The sequence below is a fragment of the Palaemon carinicauda genome, chromosome 12, assembly GCF_036898095.1.
Source record: "Palaemon carinicauda isolate YSFRI2023 chromosome 12, ASM3689809v2, whole genome shotgun sequence".
NCBI lineage: Eukaryota > Metazoa > Arthropoda > Malacostraca > Decapoda > Palaemonidae > Palaemon > Palaemon carinicauda.
Window position 1 is genome coordinate 151,186,022 of NC_090736.1, and position 22,749 is coordinate 151,208,770.

The 22,749-nt window shown below is 42.6% G+C and overlaps 1 protein-coding gene across 1 annotated transcript in view; it reads right to left on the reverse strand.

The window, feature by feature from the left end:
- LOC137651328 (glucose-induced degradation protein 4 homolog) overlaps nucleotides 1-22,749 on the reverse strand; it is a 40,229-nt gene that overhangs the window by 6,913 nt on the left and 10,567 nt on the right. The window contains exons 2-3 of the mRNA XM_068384612.1: nucleotides 14,690-14,857; nucleotides 6,083-6,315 (exon numbers count right to left, since the gene is read on the reverse strand). Of these exons, the coding sequence (XP_068240713.1) occupies nucleotides 6,083-6,315; nucleotides 14,690-14,857 (401 nt within the window). The remainder of the gene's footprint in view (nucleotides 1-6,082; nucleotides 6,316-14,689; nucleotides 14,858-22,749) is intronic.

Sequence of the window (22,749 nt, forward strand, 5' to 3'; positions counted from 1 at the left end):
TTATGGTACAACAAAGTACAGACAAAACTAGCAATCAGACTGATTGATCCAAGAATAAATTTCTGCAATTGTCGGAAAAACTATAACAAATATTGAAGTTCAAAATTAAAAAAAAATAATTCTGTTAAAATTGACGCTCCAAATTCACTGGCATAAAGTTTGTGATTCTGAAATTCATAGGGAGGGGGATAGCACCACTAACACCCAAAAATTGGGTGGGACACTTGTGTATGATATAATTTTACTAATTCGAAGGTCAATTCCTGAACACAATCCTTAGACTGTCTATAATTCCCTTTCATAATCATATACAACTACAACTGTATTTACAATATAAAAAATAACATAACTCACAATAATCATGGTCAACAAACATTATTCAAGTCTGTTACATGGACAAATATCTTTAATGTAATTTTTTTATTATATATCTAAAAATACCAAATTTTTGCTGGAATTTGTGTTTTTCTTAATGAAGCAAACCCAAATCCTTTATTAGCAGTATGATTTCAGCAAAGTTGGATACTCAGCTGTTAAAATCTATAACGGGGTGTAGGTAGTTACTGGCGTGTAGCGGGGGAAGCCCTACCCCTCTGCCACCCCACTGAGTAACCAATTTGATTTTCATCTAGGAATTGTGGGGTGAATGAGGCAGAAAGTTTGTTTAGTTAGGAAAACAAAAATTTGTGATTCGTTCCTACACAAATACAAACCTTTGTCCTTTAACGGGAGACTTATCCTTAGGAGGGAGGAACACTAGACCCTTAAGAGGAGTATGGGGGTTGGCTCTAATCCAGCTCTTATGACCTGAATTTTTCAGGGGATAGGCTTGACTACATCTAGAGTCATCTAGACAGACAGTCATGGAGGAACCTATATCCCTATGGGATATGACGTCTGAAATGTAACGCTAAAGTAAAGTGATAGATTGACATTAGTAACCATCCTCCCCCTTATCACGAGGATGGGAAAAAAACACTTCTATCTTAACCTAAATGGAATACTTACTTAATATGGTAGCTTACCTACATCAAGGTCCATTCCAGTAACATAACAGTTCCACTGCTGTGAGGGAACTAAGTACGCCAGACAACCTGCTGAGCAATTACCACAGGTCCTAGAGAAAGTGTGTCAAATGACTTATGATTGCATTCCTGTGAAGGTTGCCTGGAGTCTCACGACTCTTGCCTTTGGGACTTGGTCCCCTATTATGTTCATCCTAAAGACTAACGTTGCACCCACTCCTCCAACTTCTTGAATGAGTGCCTGTGCAGGTTCCTCCAGCTCCCATGGTGCCTAAGTTTGTTTCTGGAGATCTTTTCCTAAGCCTGACAGAGCTGGTGAAGAGATTCTGTACCTGTGGTTTATAGGGTTGAAGCCATTTCCGGTAGCGTTGTAAGTGCCCTCACACACCAAAGATGTAAATCCTCTGGATCATCAAGAAAAAATAGACCTTTCTCCACCCCCTCAAATACTGCTCGTTTCAGTGAAGCTGGGGCAGTTAAGGAGACCAACTTAAGAAGAGTATTTCCTTGCTTCTTAAAGCATGCCACTATAGTAGTAGTGTCATTCACCAACAGTACTGAGTGGCCTATCAGATTCCAGTGGAGTGGTCAATTACTGGTCTCAAGTTCTCAGTGGACTTCTCCATAAGGAATAGACAACTGTAAAAGCCTGGAAATAGGTCCTTTACTGCCTGCAGCAAACCCTTGTTCAACATCTTTACTTTTGAACGAAGGATGGGATCCTTCTCCAAATCAGGATGATAAAACAATATCGTAGTAATCTGAGTGAGGGGAAAACGAGGGGGCCCAACAGGAGGTGGTATCCATATCAGAGGACATTTAAAGTCCAGAATTCTGCTCCGTAACTCTGCTTGACAGGCATTCCCCCCAACTAGTGGCAGTTGCATGAGGGAACTGCCTTCCCTAGTGATTTCTAGCTCCACTCTTGCCCATCTCCCCATCTGAGCTGACCAAAACAAGGACAAAAAAGTCGAGTAAAATCTTCCTATCTTCTCGAGGAAGATGTTGAAGATTGCAGATGACTTCTTGAAGGCAAATCTAACAGTCGATGCTTTTGCCTTTGGTGTTGGTCCTAATGTTTTGAACTTCTGAAAAGTGACTGCTCAGTGAAAAATAAAGTCCTGGCTGGAATTCCTCCACTTTACCACTGTTCTCTCTACCTCAATGGGAGTTAAGGGCACTGGGCTCTGGCTAATTGAAGCATTGCTTAATGTTAGTCCCTCATGTCCAATTTGCCAAGCAGATCTGGCACCTACTGCGTTGGTCCACTGGTGAGCTAAGGTGACTGCCTTTGCCCCTGATAGAACTATGTCTGTAGGCTTCTTGTTCTTACGATTTGGCAACGAAGAAGGCCCCCATATTGACCAGTGGTCCAACAAAGGGGTCGCCTGGAGGCTGGCTATCGCAGTAGCTACCATATTTGCCAACTCCAAGGCTGAAAAGATGATTAATTACGTAACTAGTCTCACTATTGATGTACTGTACCAAGATTTAGGATAGTAATGGCCGCATCTCCAGGATGTTGATCTGCCTGATTAGAGGCCAAACCTTAAAGAGCGATGCCTGAGTCGAGAGCAGATGCGTCAATAATATTCAATGATTCCTTGCCCATCATCCAACCACAGGCCAATGGTGAGAGCCATCTCGTTCTGGAAAAAACCAGTGAGGATCTAAATGTCTTCTGTCAGTTCCTTGTACTGAATTGGGATGGTAGTCAGGTCAATCCATTGCAATAGGGTCGTCTTGCCAACATGGAGGTTTCCTTTGCTCTCATGCTAGTCTTGGGGGACCAAGTGAGTGCTTTTACAGTACCTTTGAAAGGCTAACACAGTCACAGCAGGATGACCTGCAGACTAAAGCCTCCTTGGACTGCCTAACCTTTAACTTTGATGAAGTCCTCCGATGAGCTCAAGGGGACCTATCGCTCAAGAAGCACCTGGAGGAACTCACCGGAGGTATCTTAGGGAAGTTTCTCTTATAACTGAGCTCCTAGTGACCTTGTGCGTGGAGATCAATCCTGTGAAGAATACTTCAGGGTAACCTTTTTACAATGAATTGTGCGCGAAAAACACTACAAAGAAAATCGTGTGCTGAGAGGTGGAGTTTCTCGAACAGGGCATGCCTGGTAAAAGATAAGCAAACCTGAAAAGGATAGAACAATTTAACAGGTGAGCAAGTCTTCATGGGAGAGTGCGATTTAATAGGTGAGCAAGTCTTAATGCGAGAGTGCGATTTAACAGGCGAGTAAATTTTGATGCGAGAGCGTTTTCTAACAGGTGACCAAGTCTTAATGCGTGAGCGAGATTTAACAGGCAAGCAAGTCTTAATTCGAGAGCACGATTTAACAGGCGAACAAGTCTTAATGGGAGAGCACGATTTAACAGGTGAGCAAGTCTTAATGCGAGAGCTCGATTTAAAAGGTGAGCAAGTTTTAATGCAAGAGCGCAATTTAACAGGAGAGCAAGTCTTAATGGGAGAGCACAATTTAACAAGTGAGCAAGTCTTTAGACAAGGGAGCAATTCAACAAGTGAACAAGTCTTAATGCAAGAGCACTATTTAACAGGTGAGCAAGTCTTAATGTGAAAGCCCAATTTAACAAGTGAGCAAGTAAAAGCGATAGAGGGATTTAACAAGTGAGCAAGTCTTAAGGCAAGACAGCGATTCAACAAGTGAGCAAGTCTTAATGTGAGAGCACGATTTAACAAGTGAACAAGTTTTAAGACAAGAGAGCGGTTCAACAAGTGAGCAAGTCTTAATGCGAGAGCACGATTTAACAGGCGAGTAAGTCTTAATGTGAAAGCGCGATTTAAAAAGTGTGCAAGTCTTCAAGCGAGAGCGCGATTTAACAGGTGAGCAAGTCTTAAAGCGAGAGTACTATTTAACAGGTGAGCAAGACTTGAAGCGAAAGCGCAAATATGCTTCTGCAAGCAGAGGAGTAAGGTTTATTCGCATAGCGCATGCAGCTATTCCAGTGTGTGGGAACAGAATATCATTCTAATAAAAGAGCATGCCTAACAGGCGAGCGAGTGCGAACAGTAGAGCACTCTCTAGGGAGAGATTACGCGCAAACAGGAAAGCACTTGTGTTCAGCTTGCTAACAATAGTGATTTCTGAAACAAGTGTGTGACAATAGTAGACCACACAAACACAGGTGAGGATTCAGGATTTGGCGAGTTCATCAACTGTAAAATGTGCGAGCGGAGTAGAGTGCACGCTTGAAGAAGAATGTGCTTTAATAGAAGGGCACAGGAACAGGCAAGCATTCATGTACATATGCCCACATATTTTCAGGAGAGCGAACGGGAACAGATGAATGAGTGCTAACAGGCGAGCAAACCCCTCAGGAGAAAATTCAAGTTCCGATGAATGTGTACTAAGTGGGGAACGTAGGCGAGCAAACGAGCATATCCCAACAAGTGAGCGTACTCACAAGCGAGCAGAAGAGAGTGAACAGGCAAGAAATCAGGATCAGATGAATGCATGTGCCTTTAGGGAGCGTGAGCGAACAGAAGACCTAAGGATCAGACAAGTGGGTGCATTATAGGGGGTTGCACTCAAAATAGTAAATCCTCAGAATCAAAGAATGCATGCTACTTGCTTGATTGATTGCGTAACCTTATGCTAGGCACGGGCTCTTACGTTGGCAGTCTGTAAAATGCACGCTAATTGGAGAGCATGTGCGAATAGGCGAGTGCTAGTTCACATGAGCACAAATGTGATGCCTCCTATGGATATCTGAAGTGTGGAGACTGTAGATTTCTCTTTGGTGGGCATAAAGATATGCTTTCTAACTGCAGGAGAGGGAGATTCCTTAAGGGAGCTGAAGTCATCCTTGTTACGCTTCAAGACAAAAGTACAGTATAGGAGGTTGAGGGCGTTCCCTACTTTTCGCCTAATGAAGGCAAGAAGAACTAGGTGCTCCCACTGAAGAAGACAAAGTTGAAGAATCAAACTGGGTGGTAAGGGAGGTCGTGGGATTTTCATTCCCTTACTCAGAAATGTCAAACTCGAAGGTGCCGGTGCCGGTGCCAATGGATCTTTAATCAACTGTACCTTCACGAGTCCTATATTGGATGGAGGGGATCATGTCAGCTCCCTCTGCAAGGGCAGCAGGGGAAGATGTGCCCGCAAAAGACTTAGCCCTTGATGTTATAAGGGCATGCAAAGTCTTTGATGATGGAGTGTCCTCAATGTCCAAGGAGGGCCACAGCGTTCTTAGGGAGTTGTCATCTGTATATATGTGTATACTAAAAAAAAACAAATAAATAAATAAATAAAATGGCGTTCCCCTAAGCAAACGGAATACCTGCTTCTCTAAAGGAAGCAGATGATGCAGCATCACTCTGGCATTGCCCTAAAATTATATCAATGTTGTCATCCTTCTCTGACTTCCCCCCAGAGGAAGGAAACGGAGAAGGGTCAGAAGCTAGCGTACGGTTTGGAGAAAGGAGAGGTCCAGCGGATTTCTTAAGAATTCGAGAAAGACCCTGAAGGAGCTCAGTTGGACTTCTTCTTCCTCTTGCCGTACCCCAGCCACTGGCATGATGACCACTCCCTACACTCATCACAGGGTGATAACCGCAGGCAGTCATAACTTCATAACCTCTGTAAAAAGGACACAAAGAATGGGGATCCACAGAGGTCCTGTTCATAAAGCTTCTACACCTATAGCCAATAACACCCAACCAGGACAGCAAGTCTGCACATGGTTTCTCCATTCACCAAATACAAAAAATCTGCAAATAAAAGAAAAGTGTAAAAAAGCCATTTCCTAGCTAGGAAAGTACGTCCGTACTACTTTGCAGCTGAAGTCTAAGTGGCTATTCAGTGAGCTGAAATGGGGGCGGGGCTTCTAATACCTACACCTCGTTAAAAATTTTAACAGACAAGTTTTAGGCTTTGTTGAAATCATATTCCTGTTAAAGGAATAAGGTTTGTATTTGTGTGGGAACAAACTTTCATTATTATGGCATGAGGTTTGTTTACCTTACAAACGGTCACTCAATTCTCAAAGTAAGACTGAACAAGAGAAAATACACTGAGCAAAGAAACTTACCATTCAGAAGTTCTATGATAATAATAACCATCAATAGTGGCATTACTTTTCTGGAAACAAATGTAATAAAACCCAGCAAATGAAGCTCCATTTATATCTTTTACAGTGTGATCTGGAACAAGGAAGTGTTCCTTCCACCTCATAAAAACGTGTTCGGAGTCTCGCAGAACACTGTAGTCGAATGTGTCAGAGTTGAAAGTTTTGGTATACTGGTAGAATGGCGGAAATTTGCCCTGGAAAATTAAAAATCAAAATTATATTTACTTACTTATTTTCATACCAATATTATCATCATCATTATTAGACAACCTAAAACCATATCTTGAAAAGTAGAATGCTACAACCCTAAGGACTCCAAAAAGGATAAGCTGCCCAGTGGAGTTAGGAAATTGAGAAGTGTAGGATTAAATATAAAAAAATAATTTTTCAAAAATATGACATCACTAACAATGTTAATATTCAAGTTATAAATACAGTAAACTATGAAAGAACTCCTATGTTAACCTCTTCAATTATAAAGCATTTGCAATAAATTTGAACTTCAGAAGTTTCAGTGATTCAACTACCATAATAGGAACATCATTCAACTATCTGGTCTCAACAGGAATAAAATTTCTAGTATAATGTGTAATATTGAGCCTTACAGTGAAGGGAGCAGTCTGGGAAGATTTACATGCAAAAAATAATTCTAATTATGAACATTCTTATGGAACATGAACTAAGGACTATCTGAACGATGGTGCCAGAAATTAATATTCAGATATGGAATAAGAAATTGAACAGACCACAAGGTTTTTCCAGAAGTTAAGATAAGAGTTAGCAGCTGAATACCTGACAGGAGAGCAATATTCAAAACATGGTAGAATGAAAGAATTAAAAGCTTTCCTCAGGATAGATTGATTACCAAATATCTTAAAATACTGTACAGTATAGTACAGTATGCAGTCTTCAGGCTATTGAAGAAGAAACAGAGCAGACAAATATCTCCAAAGTAAATTTGTACTCGAGAAACACACCTAGAATCTAGAATGAGTTGTATATAGTACACTTATAAAACCACTGTCAATGAAAAGATCTTTATGTTGAGGAGTCATAGTTCTAGACCTACTTACAATCATGCTTTAAATTTTGTTAGAGTTAAACTTCATGCCTCTTGATTTTCACCATGCACTAACTTCAGATAGATCTCTATTAAGGGATTCAGCAACCATAGGTGTACAGTACATTCAGGAAATGGGATTGAGGCAATGAGAGTAGTATCATCTGCACATGCAACAAGCCTGTTTTCTAGGCCAATACGCATATGTACAGTATATATGGGAAGTAATGAGCCGAGAACACTACCCTGAAGAATGCCCGCTATTACATTCCTATAAACACTATGGTGGCCCTCAATAATCACTCTGCAATTTATTACTGTAATAAATTCACATACTCCCATCTGTTCAAGTTTGAAAACAGGGGCTTCATGCTTAATAGTAAAAGGCATCAGTAAAATCAAGGCCAATCGTTGCAACCTTCTTGACAATTAAGGGATTTTTGTAAAGCATCGGAACTTGTAAAAAGTGCATGACATACTACAGGTCTTTGTAAAAGCCAAACTGCAAACTAGGAAAAAGATTATCTTTAGCATTCAGTACAGTGCCTATTCAAGCAGTTTTACCAAACTACGTTCAAAAACAAATTTACCGTGTAAACAGAATGCACATGAGCTATCTTACCCTATATGTAATATGATAATAGACAGAAATTTCAAGCATTACCACAGTAAAAAATTCTGGTTCAGGGGTATTAACAATAAAATTGTAATTGTATTTGTTTTGACAAATACATTACAGTTTAACACCAAATTCACAAATATTTAAAGAAATTGTTCATTTTTCCTACCTATACAAACCTGAGTCCTTTAAAATAGGGAATTTCTTCAGGGGAGATGGAGTAGGTGAAGGGCACAGGATAGTAGCCCCTCACACTATCCTGTCAAAGAAACTTCACTTTTGACCTTCAGCTCAGGCTGAGAGGTAGTGGTTGGGGTGAGAAGTTAGACTTTATACTAATCAGGTTTGCTTAGCTAGGAAAATTACAAAAGACTTTTTGAGTTTTTTATCGCTTCCTATGCCCATACAAAACTTTAACCCTTTAAAATAGGAAGACTTACTTCTTGGTGGGTAAGCAGTATACCTAGAACCAAGTACGTCAGTACCTCTGGTCCCGTATGGGAGCGAGAGACACAGCTCCAGTAAGTACCTTATCTGCCCATCTAGGGGATGAGAAGGCTAATAGGGTCTAGCAGTAGTTGGTTATGTACCTTGTACTCAGTCGACAAAATCATCATTCTGCCCACAACAGGGGAGACGGTCTAGAATGAAATACCCGGCAAATGATGGCCTATAGATTGTTATTCATGTCATCATCCTCACACTCATTAAAGGAGGATGGGGAGAAACTACTTACAAATCCAGCCTAATAAGAATAGTCCTCAGAAATGTACCCTACCAGCATCAATGTTAGATCCAGTATGTAATGGCACAAATGATTCCTCTCCACGTGAAAGGAAGGAAGAAAGCAGAAGAGCTAGTCATTCTATCTTCCTTACAAACTTATATCGAACCTGTTACAATAGAAAAGATGCTTTCTATCCCATACGAGAGCAGGGTTGGCTACACAAACTACTTTAGCAGCCACCACTTTGCCAAAAACAAGGTGTTGAAGGACTTATGAGTACTGTATATAGTACTCTCTTGAATAGAAGGCTGTGAAGTTTGTTTGACACTTCCAAACTCTTGTTCATAACCTGTCTAACTCCAAGATATTTTGTATCCCATATGAAAGAAGGCTTACCTACACAAATTACTGTAGCAAAAGGATGTGAAGGTAGTTTGATACATCCAAACTCTTTCATAACCTGTCTAGTTGGAAGATTCTTTGCAGTCTAAAGGGAGACCAATACCCCTGAATATGTGAGCTCTAGTTAGAACTGGTACCTCAATCCCCTCAATGGTTGAAGCATTTACTTTTGATAGTCTCATGAAAACAGAAAGATACACTTCCTCATTCAACTCCATAGCACTAAGATCTCTACCTTTGTAGGTAACTGACTAGGGCCAGGTTACCGTAAGGTCGACAAATCTCTTCACACTCTTTGAAGAATCCTTCCTTACCTTAAAACATTCAACAGCAGATCCACAACAGGAATGGGGTGATCCCATTAGGGGAAGAAGGGATGAACGAGCATTGCTGTTCTCCATTAATAACTGACCTGTTTCTGGCTCTCATGCACCAAGAGGTTAATGGGCACTAAGCATTTTAGTCTATTGAGGGCAAACGGAAGATCGTGGCATCTAGCAGTGTGTAGAAGAATGATGCAAGTCCCAATCCTTAGTTGAAGGGGACCTTTGCCGACATCTGTACAAGTGCTGAGATTGGACTCAAGAAGTTACCTGATCCAATCCCATTTGCACAAAAAAGTTGGAAGACCTTGGAGTCTGGTAAACTCTCAAAGTGTGGGAAGATTTCATGTCCTGGATCAGTCTCTGATCATGGAAAGATCTAGGTTGAGAAACCTTCCCAGCATGACAGATCTCGAGCATTGAAAGATTCCATGAGTTCCACCATCTCTTGCCCAGGATAAATGGGAAGAACAGATAACAGGTGACATGGCTATTAGATCCCTGGTGGACAGATCCAAATGAACAAGCATAAGTTCCAATTGTGTGGTTCCCATTCGCATGATTCCTGATTGCTTGGTTCCCAACACAACTCCAGCCAATTGAACCTTAAAAGGACAATGTCTTCTCCAGGAAGAAGTAACAGCACTACAAGCAGAGTCCTCTCACTTGATTCATAACGCGAGATTAGAATGTACTGGAATCCCTTGGCGTATTGGAACATTCTCGGTACTACACTATTCCTCATGAGGAATATGGTGTGAACATGGTGATCTGGTGAGCTAGAGTTCTTGATCCTAGTGAACCAGTATTATAATTATCATTATTATTACTAGCTAAGCTACAACCTAGTTGGAAAACCCGGATGCTATAAGCCCATAGCTCTTACAGGGAAAAATAGCACAGTGAGGAAACAAAATAAGAAAATAAACTATATGAGAAGTAATAACAATTGAAATAAAATATTTTAAAAACAGTAACAACACAAAAACCGTTCTTTCACATATAAAGTATAAAAAGAGACTTATGTCAGCCTGTTCAATATAAAAACATTTGCTGCAAGTTTGAACTTAAGAAGTTTTACAGATTCAACTACCCGATTGGAAAGATCATTCAACAACTTGGTCACAGCTGGAATAAAATTCTGGAATACTGTGTAGTATTGAGCCTCCTGATGGAGAAGGCATGACTATTAGAATTAACTGCAAGCCTATTATTACAAACAAAATGGTATTGTCCGGGAAGATCTGAATGTAAAGGATGGTAAGAATTATGAAAAATCTTATGCAACATGCATAACGAACTACAATAATTGAACAACGGTACCATAGATTAATATCTAGATCAGGGATATTAAATTCACTAGACTGTAAGTTCCTGTCCTACAATTAAAGTGAGAATCAGCAGTTGAAGACAGACAGGAGTACAATACTCGAAGCAAGGTAGAATGAAATCCAGGTAATTAAAACACTTCTTCGGAATAGAATGAAACAAATTTTTAGGGGGACCTTCTCAGTAAGCCAAATTTTTGTGCAATTGAAGAAGAGACAGACCTAATGCATTTCTCAAAAGTAAATTTGCTGTCAAGAATCACAGCTAAAATTTCAATTCATACAGAATTAAAGAAACATTATCAATGCTGAGATCCGGATGTTGCGGAGCTTCTATCCTCAACCTACTTGAAGTCATACTTTGAGTTTTGTTAGGATTAAACATCATGCCACATAATTTGCACCAGGCACTAACTTTAGCTAGATCTCTATTAAGGGATTCAGCAACCCATGATCTACATTCAGGTGATGGAATTGAAGCAAAGAGAGTAGCATCATCTGCTAATTTTCTTGGCCAAACCTCATGTCATGTGTTTATACAGTACAGTGAACCCTCGTTTATCGCGGTAGATAGGTTCCAGAGCCGACCGCGATAGGTGAAAATCCGCGCGAAGTAGTGACACCATATTTACCTATTTATTTAACATGTATATTCAGACTTTTAAAACCTTCCCTTGTACGTAGTACTGTTAACAAACTACCCTTTAATATACAGAACACTTAATGCATGTACTACAGTACCCTAAACTAAAACAGGCACAAATATTAAAGGCGATTTTATATCATGCGTTTCCTAAACACGCCAAAAAGCACGATAAAAAATGGCAACCAATTATTTGTTTACGTTTATCTCTGATCATAATGGAGAAACAAACGCATTTACACATCTGTGTATAGGTTATTTTTTGCATCGATTATATTGATTATTCAGTACAGTATGTTGATTTTGTTATTACCAATGTTTTACTTAATTTTTCTTAGGACTTCCAAATGAAATGTTTTTCTTTATGACGCCGCCTGAAACGACGGCGTCATAAAGTACGCTCAGTAAACAAACGAAGGCATTTAACGCGCATGATGAAAGTGATAAATGATGATATTACAGTAAAAGCTTTTAGAAAATATGTGATTACAAATATTATTTACCGTATCTATATAAAATCATACATACGTAGCAAAGCAGGAAAACAATTTATGAGAGAGAGAGAGAGAGAGAGAGAGAGAGAGAGAGAGAGAGAGAGAGAGAGAGAGAGAGAGAGAGAGAGAGTTGTTTTACGTACGTAAATGTAAATTTTAAACAAAAAAAATAGCCCCATTTCATATAAATTAGGTTATTACAAATATTTTACTTTATCATATTACTCTCTCTCTCTCTCTCTCTCTCTCTCTCTCTCTCTCTCTACCTCTCTCTCTCTCTCTCTACCCTCTCTCTCTCTCTCTCTCTCTACCTCTCTCTCTCTCTCTCTCTACCTCTCTCTCTCTCTCTCTCTACCTCTCTCTCTCTCTCTACCTCTCTCTCTGTGTGTGTGGGCTACTTTTCACTACCTCCCATTCCTTACCTCTCTCTATCTCTCTAACAAATGATATCTTTGTTGCTCCTCAAAGTTTCATTCATATTGAAAATCAATCATGATTCAATTTTCTTTACTTTCTCCAATCTCGCACCATCGGTCACATCGCGGTATTTTCGAAATTTCCGGAAAATCCGCGATATGTGTATATACATGTGTTATGAAAAAAATCCGCGAAGTGGTGAATATGCGATGGTCGAACCGCGAAGTAGCGAGGGCTCACTGTACTATGAAAAGTATTGGGCCTAGAACACTACCCTAAGGAACACCAGATATCATATTCCCATAATCACTATGGTGACCATCTAGCGCATGACACGTACCAGGAACAGATCCATGGCAATTCAACATGCAGGGATCCAGCTCACGATACGTTCCCTCAACCTACCCGTGGGGTTCTGAGTAAGATACAAGTCTTTAGACATGTCTAGGGATTGTTGCCTAACATACAACTCTTTTCTGGCCTTACTAGAAGGCAAAAGAGTGCTCTGAGAAGAGGGTGAGCATTGAGGTGAGAGTACATTGCTGTAGCGTGGATGCATTTATATTGGAGTGCTCCAATGGGTGGCTAATTGATGAGAGCAATGAGTGTGCACAAACAGGTCACCACAATAAGTGCACTATAGCCAAGAGATTGCGCACTTACAAGATTGCAAGTCCGATGGTGAGCGCAGAAATACAAGACTGTGCCCCAATAGTGGGAGTGCATAATTAAGCGTTCAAGATCAAACGAGTGCAAGCTACAAGATGAGTGTGTGCATATGTCTGTCTTTGCATTGAGAAGGGAAATCCTGGAGAACGGTAGAGGGAATGCACGCACACACAAACGGATATACTTCTGAGGGAGCTCATGCGAACAAGTTGTCATCCTCTCTCTGCCCTCAATGAAGGCCTCCTAAGTAGCATGTCTCCCGCAGGATGAAATACGGTAGGAGTTACAAGAATACAACTCCTAACAAATGGTTCGTAGAACTTCTTCATCCAAAAGGGGAAAAGAAAGGTGGCTTCCCTCCCCTTCTGTGGCAGCAGACACTCCTTCTCATTTGCAAGGGAATAAACAGCAACAGGAACACTGTCAAATATCCAACACACAACAAAATGCCAACAATTATCTTAAAGAAAATACAAAGATTAAAACAGTTAGTTGATAACCCCAGGAGTACATCTGTACTCTATGGCATGTAAAAACAAAGTGAAGAGCTCAGTGGCCTGTCGGGGTAGCAGTAATTACCACCACCCATTAAGATTTTAACAGCCACCTTCCATATACAGCACATGGAAAACATACTCCTATTGAAGGACAAGGGTTTCTATTTGTTTGGGAACAAATAGATTTTTTCTTAGCATTTAATATCTAAAGTTAAGCGACAGTATGTTAAACTGACATAAAGATGACTTCCTGCACATTGTCTCTGGAATTCAATGTTTTGTGAAAAAAGCGACGCTTTAAAGAATGGTTCCAATCTTTTAAAGAAGGAAATTCACCAAGTAAAACACCTGTTTTATGAATATATCACAAGGATAGGAAAGGTGAAGTCAGAGCTGGCCATCTTGAGACCAGAACCTTTTCCCTATTCTGGTCTAGTGCACAGCCTAAGCTGAGACCCAGCTTTAAAAGTTTTTTTGTAAATGATTCTGTTAGAAGTCTTAGATATGTCTTCAGAACACTTCCAATCTCACGTCTTAAAACCTGATGTTAACAACTATAGGGTGATTGTCTCTAACCAATACTATACCTATGTAAAAAAGTAACAATAAATTTTTCTTTATCTTTGTAATGATATGCCAATATTGCCCCAGTTTAAACTTTGATTTTGGTTGCCATTTTGTTGAAATTATCTATTATTTACAAAACTGTTCTATAACTCACCACTATGATCACACATATTCAAAATTCATGAACCACTTCTACAGGAATCTACACTAAATTTCCATGTAAGAGCATAGAGTGAATGAGCCTAATCTACATTAAATGGAATGTTGACTGCTTGACTGCCGCAGTACCCTTTTTCTGAGAAGGATTTACGAATTTGGGGCTCAGGAGGTCATTCAGCAGCCATGTGTTATGAAGAAAACCCTGAAGTTATTTCAGCTAAGGGTCGAAAGGATGCTACAAAGGCCTTTCTATAATGATTACAGCACACTAGAGATAGAGTGACTTCTTAACAATAAGACCAGCTCTATGGATATCGAGATACTATAACTTTTTGACACACATTCACTTATAGCTGCTGTCATTTACAAGTAATAAAATGATTATTACCTATTACTAACAAAGCTACAACCCTAGATGGATAAGCAAGAGGCTAAAAGCCTAAGAACTCCAACAAGGATGACAGCCCAGTGAGGAAAAGAAATAAGGAAACAAATAGGATATTGTAGTGTGTCTGAGTGTACCCTCAAACAAAAGAACTATTACTTACCTTGAATAGGTACTGTGCACAATATATTTATATTGCATTACTCCATAACCTCAACTCTAAATACTGTATGAGTAATATCTTTAAAAATTAGCAAAAATAATATAACTTTGCTCACCCAATGTTTTTTATCAACCTCTTCGTCAGCATCCCACTTCCGCGTCAGGAAAGGAAACTTGTCGCTGATGATCTCCCCGTCGAAGAAGGTCGTTAGCGTTGGGTATTCCTCGGTCAAACCTTTGATCTTCAGGTAACCACACAGGTAAGAATTGGCCTCATCAACATGCTGTAACAAATCAATGCCATAAAGATTACAAAATAAATTCAAGATTTTTCATGAGGCATAAAAAATAATGCCTGAGTTTTTATTATCACAGTAATATACTTATCTTCAATACTGTACTTTTTTCTTCTTTTCCATTTCTTTTTTCTCATTTGGTAACCAATTTCTTAAAATTTACATATTTGCGGTTGCGGCATTATGCTGGAATACAATACGGCACCGATAAATTTTAGACATGGTGCATTTTGCCCGTAAATTTCCTAAACTGAACAATTAATCCAAAGCTCAATTTAGATTAGTTTAGAAGCTATATGGCATTACTATTAAATCTGGCTATAGGACAACTTGAATGCTAATGTGTAGGCTATGGAGTATTAGCCTATAGGGTCTTTAATACTTATCAGATGGTCAAATGAACAAAACAAATAATTACAAATGAATCCTTTAAGTCATACTTTTCCTTCATAATCAGGGTTATACAGTACAATGAAGTACTGTTTACATTTATATGACTCACTTTTGTTCTCAAAATATTTTCTTAAGAAAAATGTTATTTTTATTAATAAAATAAATTTTTGAATATACTTACCCGATAATCATGTAGCTGTCAACTCCGTTGCCCGACAGAATTCTATGGAGGGATACGCCAGCTATCACAATACTAGAAGGGGGTGTACTTACCAGCGCCACCTGTGGCCAGGTACTCAATCATTTGTTGTTGACACCTCCTCAATTATTCCTCGGTCCACTGGTTCTCTCTGGGGAGGAAAGGGAGGGTCGATTAAATCATGATTATCGGGTAAGTATATTCAAAAATTTATTTTATTAATAAAAATAACATTTTTCAATATTAAACTTACCCGATAATCATGTAGCTGATTCACACCCAGGGAGGTGGGTGAAAACCAGTGTACAAGATTAAAGGATAGCTAAGTATCCCATATTTCATATAACAGTTATCTCAAATAACAATGAAATAATAAGTACCTGGTAAGGAAGTCGAATAGAACCGTTACTCTGCCTCTTTATTTAAAGTTCGTCTTCCTTACTGAGCGCAGCGTTCCTCTTGGAGGCTGAATCAACCCAAAGGTGCCAAAGTACACAGGGTTGCAACCCCTACTAAAGGACCTCTACCAAACCTTTAACCCAGGCGCTTCTCAAGAATGAATAGACCACCCGCCAAATCCAAGGATGCGGAAGGCTTCTTAGCCTACCGTAACAACCATAAAAAACAACAATAAAAGTATTCAAGAGAAAGGTTAAAAAAGGTTATGGGATTAAGGGAATGTAGTGGCTGAGCCCTCACCTACTACTGCACTCGCTGCTACGAATGGTCCCAGGGTGTAGCAGTTCTCGTAAAGAGACTGGACATCTTTCAGATAAAATGATGCAAACACTGACTTGCTCCTCCAATAGGTTGCATCCATTATGCTCTGCAGAGAACGGTTTTTATTAAAGGCCAACGAAGTAGCTACAGCTCTTACTTCGTGGGTCCTTACCTTCAGCAATGCAAGGTCTTCCTCCTTTAAGTGAGAATGTGCTTCTCTGATCAGAAGCCTTATATAGTACGAAAGCCCATTCTTGGACATGGGTCTCGAGGGTTTCTTGATGGCACACCATAAGGCTTCTGACTGTCCTCGAATAGGTTTAGACCTCTTCAGATAATATTTGAGAGCTCTGACAGGGCAAAGAACTCTCTCTAGTTCGTTACCTACCATGTTGGAGAGGCTAGGTATTTCGAACGATCTAGGCCAAGGACGTGAAGGAAGCTCGTTCTTTGCTAGGAATCCAAGCTGAAAAGAACATGTTGCAGATTCGGTTGTGAAACCAATGTTCTTGCTGAAGGCATGAACCTCACTGACTCTCTTAGCTGTTGCAAGGCAAACGAGAAAAGCAGTCTTGAGGGAAAGATCCTTGAAGGAAGCTGACTGGAGAGGTTCGAACCTAGATGTCATAAGGAACCTTAAGACTACGTCTAGATTCCAGCCTGGAGTGGAAAGACGACGTTCTTTAGACGTCTCAAAAGACTTGAGAATGTCTTGAAGGTCCTCGTTGGAAGACAGGTCCAAACCTCTGTGGCGGAGAACTGAGGCCAACATGCTCCTATATCCTTTAATCGTAGGTGTTGAAAGGGATCTCTCATTCCTAAGATGTAGAAGGAAGTCAGCTATTTGGATCACAGAGGTATTGGTAGAGGATATTGAATTGGCTCTACACCAGCTTCGGAAGACCTCCCACTTAGACTGGTAGACTCTACGAGTGGAAACTCTTCTAGCTCTGGCAATCGCACTGGCTGCCTCCTTCGAAAAGCCTCTAGCTCTAGCGAATCTTTCGACAGTCTGAAGGCAGTCAGCCGAAGAGCGTGGAGGTTTGGGTGCAACCTGTCTACGTGTGGTTGACGTAGAAGGTCCACTCTTAGAGGTAGAGTCCTGGGGAAGTCGACTAGCCATTGAAGTACCTCTGTGTACCATTCTCTTGCAGGCCAAAGGGGAGCAACCAGCGTCAGCCGTGTCCCTTCGTGCGAGACGAATTTCTGCAGAACTTTGTTTATTATCTTGAACGGAGGGAATGCGTACAGGTCGAGATGGGACCAGTTCAGAAGAAAAGCATCCACATGAACCGCTGCAGGGTCTGGAACAGGGGAACAATAAAGCGGAAGTCTCTTGGTTATGGAGGTGGCAAACAGATCTATGGTAGGTTGACCCCACAAGGTCCAAAGTCTGTTGCACACACTCTTGTGGAGGGTCCATTCCGTGGGAATGACCTGATTCCTTCTGCTGAGGCGATCCGCTGAAACATTCATATCGCCCTGGATGAACCTCGTGACCAGAGTGAGGTTTAGACCTCTTGACCAAATGAGGAGGTCCCTTGCGATCTCGTAAAGGCTCCTCGAATGGGTCCCTCCTTGCTTGGAGATGTAAGCCAAGGCTGTGGTGTTGTCTGAATTCACCTCCACCACTTTGCCTAGCAGGAGGGACTTGAAGTTCAACAGGGCTAGATGAACTGCTAACAGTTCCTTGCAGTTGATGTGGAGTAATCCTTGTTCCTTGTTCCATACTCCTGAGCATTCCCGTCCGTCCAAGGTCGCACCCCAGCCCGAGTCCGATGCATCTGAGAAGAGATGAAGATTGGGGGTCTGGATGGCCAATGATAGACCCTCCTTGAGAAGGAGATTGTGCTTCCACCACAGGAGAGTGGTCTTCATCTCTTGGTTGATAGGGATAGAGACTGCTTCTAGAGTCGAGCCCTTGTCCCAATGAGCAGCAAGATGGAATTGAAGAGGGCGGAGGTGGAGTCTTCCTAGCTCGACAAACAGGGCCAGTGATGAGAGGGTCCCTGTGAGACTCATCCACTGTCTCACTGAGCAATTGCTCCTCTTCAGCATGCTCATGATGCACTCTAGGGCTTGGTTTATCCTGGGGGCCGATGGAAAAGCCCGAAAATCCTGACTCTGAATCTCCATTCCCAGGTACACAATGGATTGGGAGGGAATGAGTTGAGATTTCTCTATATTGACTAATAGACCTAGGTCTCTGATTAAGTCTAAAGTCCAATTGAGGTTCTCCAGACAACGACGACTCGTGGAGGCTCTCAACAGCCAGTCGTCTAGGTAGAGGGAGGCTCTGATGTTCGATAAGTGTAGGAATTTCGCTACATTCCTCATCAGATGAGTAAAGACCATAGGAGCTGTGCTTAGGCCAAAACACAGGGCTTGGAACTGATAGACAACCTTTCCGAAAACGAATCTCAGGAAAGGTTGGGAGTCTGGATGAATGGGAACGTGAAAGTATGCATCTTTCAAGTCCAACGAGACCATCCAGTCCTCCTGTCTGACCGCTGCTAAGACCGACTTGGTCGTCTCCATCGTGAACGTCTGCTTGGTGACATACTCGTTGAGAGAGCTGACGTCCAGCACCGGTCTCCAACCTCCTGTCTTCTTGGCCACAAGAAAGAGACGGTTGTAGAAGCCCGGGGATTGATGGTCCCGGACTATAACCACTGCCTTCTTCTGCACAAGTAGCGACACCTCCTGTTGCAATGCTAGCTTCTTGTCCTCTTCTTTGTAGTTGGGAGAGAGGTTGATGGGCGATGTGGTCAGAGGTGGTTTGAGGCAGAATGGAATCCTGTAACCGTACCTCAGCCAACTGACAGACTGTGCGTCTGCACCTCTCTTCTCCCAGGCTCGCCAGAAGATCTTGAGTCTGGCTCCTACTGTTGTCTGGAGAATCTGAGAGTCAGTTCTTTCCCTTAGATGTCCTGGATCCTTTCCTAGACTTGCTCCTGTGAGAGTCTGGACGGGAGCTTCCTCGGCTGGGGGCTCTACCACGAAAGGGCGGTATGAACCTCGTAGCCGGGGTATCAGCCACTGGGGAGCGATAAGTCTTGGGGACTGAGGTGGCAACCTTAGACTTACGAGCCGATGAGGCTACAAGATCGTGCGTGTCCTTTTGTATCAGGGCAGCAGACAAGTCCTTAACTAGCTCCTCGGGAAAGAGGAACTTTGAGAGTGGAGCAAAAAGGAGTTGTGACCGTTGGCAAGGTGTAATGCTGGCGGAAAGGAAGGTACACAGTTGTTCCCTTTTCTTCAACACCCCTGATACAAATAACGACGCTAGCTCACCCGATCCATCTCTGATGGCCTTATCCATGCAGGACATTAATAGCATGGCAGAATCTTTGTCCGCAGGAGAGGTTTTCTTGCTGAGGGCCCCCAGGCACCAGTCGAGAAAGTTGAACATTTCAAATGCTCTGAACAACCCTTTTAGTAAATGATCCAGGTCTGAGAAGGTCCAACAAACCTTCGAGCGTCTCATAGCAGTTCTCCGAGGCGAGTCCACCAGACTTGAGAAGTCAGCCTGGGCAGAGGCAGGTACTCCTAAGCCTGGTGCTTCCCCTGTGGCATACCAAACGCTAGCTTTCGAAGCGAGCTTCGTTGGAGGGAACATGAAGGAAGTCTTGCCAAGGTGTTGTTTAGACTGCAGCCACTCCCCTAAGATCCTTAAAGCCCTCTTGGAGGATCTAGCTAGGACAAGCTTAGTATAGTTGGACTTAGCTTGTTGTACGCCCAGCGAAAACTCAGATGGTGGAGAGCGGGGAATAGCAGAGACGAAGTGGTCTGGGTAAATCTCCCTGAGTAGAGCCAAGACCTTACGAAAATCAATCGACGGTGGAGAAAGCTTAGATTCGTCCACGTCTGATGAGGGATCAAGGTGTGCCTCCTCATCATCCGACACCTCATCAGCAGAGGGTAGCGAAGCGATCGGACCAGAATGCTGAACCGCAGAGTCAGAGCGGGTAGGAACAATAACAGTGGTTTCCTCTTCCAGTGACTGTTGAGGGAAAACCTGAGGCTCAGACTGCAAAGGCTGAACAACAGACGAAGCAGAAGGCAGGCGCATGGGTGAAGGAGGTTGACTCCTAGCAAGAGAGGTTGAACCCAAGGATTGCACAAGCTGAGCGGAGGACGGAGGCGGAGTAGTCCGTTCCTGTTCCTGTGAGATGAGCGGAGCATGATGAGGTTGAGGCTGCGCAGAACAAGGTAAAGTTCTCGCAAGCTGAGGCTCCTGAGGCGCAAGTCCAGGGTATAGAGGAGCTTGCCTTGAGGAGGGTTGAGCTCGCTGCAGCGATGGCTGAGCAGACAGACTCACGGAGGGGAGAGGTTGTTGTACCCCAACCGAGAGTTGCACCACTGGTGGAGCAGCAAGGGGAGGCGGAGGAAGAGTGGAATAACTCTCCTGATCCCAAAGCAAGGGTTGCCTTAAAGAAGGCTGAGGCTGAACACCACTGGGAACAGCGAACTCCGAAAGTGGCTCAACATCGTACGCCTGGCAGATGGTGCTGCGACCAGGCGGAGCAAGTGCAGGCGGGGCGAGCACAGGCGGAGCGAGAACAGGCGGAGGGAGTGTAGGCGGAGGAGGAGGTGCAACACTCTCAGCCCGACACTCACGCATCAAGTCCGAAAGCTGAGCTTGCATGGACTGAAGCAGGGTCCACTTGGGATCGGCAGAAACGATAACAGACTGAGGTAAAGTCTTAACAGTCGGGCTCTGTTTTGGCAGAACCTTACTCCTCTTGGGCGGAGTACAGTCGACAGATGACTGAGGCGAGTCAGAGCTGAGCCAATGACTGCAACCTGGCTGAGCACTCGCGGACTGGACTCTACGTTTAAGCGGTCTCGAGACCTGAGACCAACGTTTCTTCCCTGCTAGTTGATCAGCGGACGAGAAAAAGACGGGCTCAATCGTCTGCAGGTGGGAGTGACGGTCTAAGGAAGACACGCCCGCAACCACCGAGGATAGTTCTGTGCGCCTAACAAGGCCTGTCGAACCCTTAAGCCCTTCGACATTGCTTCTCCCCTGGGCATGGGAGCTTGCAAGAGGTCCCGGACTGGGAGGACGACTGGCTCGCACAGAAAAATCCTCACGCACCACACTGGCACCACTAGCACTTGGCACTGCACCGACACTAGCACTCGTCACAGCACTGGCACTAGCACTCGTCACAGCACTGGCACTAATCCCACCCACTGCACTCTTGACCTTCAGTTCTTTAACTTCGGCCATCAGAGACTTATGGTCACTTACCACTGATTCTACTTTATCGCCTAAAGCCTGAATAGCACGCAAAACAACTGACATATCAGGCGGAGGGCACACAGTAGGTTCGGGGGTAGCCACTACAGGGGTAGGAAAAGGTAGGGGATCATGAGGTGAGGAAAACATAGAAGAGTGAGAAGAACTTCTCCTAACTCTACCTCTCTCTAACTTAGATGAATATTTTAAAAGACGGACAAATTCCAATTCCGAAAGTCCGGCGCATTCCTCACATCGATTTTCTAATAGACAGGGCCTGTCCCTACAGTCAGAACAAGCGGTGTGAGGATCTACCGAGGCCTTCGGAATACGCCTATTGCAAGACCTACATCGTCTATGGGAGGGGGCTTGCGAAACGTCAGACATCTTGTATTCAAAGAGTTAGCCAAAGGGTGATCCAAAAACAAGCAAAATTCGTTAACCGTTATATCAGTATTATATAAAAGCTATCTAGCTAATATAAGAAGGATTCCAGTAAAGCGACAGCTGTTAATCTGAGAGAATACTTCACCAAATATCCGTGAATAAACTCGAAGACCATAAGCGTATCCCAGAACGTCTAGCCGGAAGCACGACAGAGGAATAATTGAGGAGGTGTCAACAACAAATGATTGAGTACCTGGCCACAGGTGGCGCTGGTAAGTACACCCCCTTCTAGTATTGTGATAGCTGGCGTATCCCTCCATAGAATTCTGTCGGGCAACGGAGTTGACAGCTACATGATTATCGGGTAAGTTTAATATTGAAAATGACAAATTCATAGATAATTTGTATTTTTCCTAACTATACAAACCTTAGCTATTTAATAGGGGTATTACTTTCAACGTAGCTGAAATGACTAGCCATTAATTTTTAACTAGGGTTAACTACCCACACCGCTAGTTAGCGGGGGTAGGGAGGGTAGCTTGCTACCGCTCCCCCTCACATACCTGTGATTGAGCTCACTTTGCTTGGAGGTAGGACTTCAAGGGGGATAGGGCTGGCAGGCAAGTTTGGTTTAATAGCTAAGGTTTGTATAGTTAGGAAAAATACAAATTATCAATGAATTTGTCATTTGTTCCGTAACTAGAATACAAACCACGCTATTTAATAGGGGTAACTCACCCATTACGAAGGGTGGACGTCCCAGCCAATCTGGCTTTTTGGCTTTACCCGGGGGCTCCTTATCTGAGTTTGTTACCACTCAAGGAATAAGGAGTCCCTACGCCTCGCTAAAACCTTGCTATGCAAGGTTCGCGGCCTACGCAAGCTGTGTGTGAAGGTATGTAGAAATGTGACTCGTCCTAGAAAGTTATTCCGAAG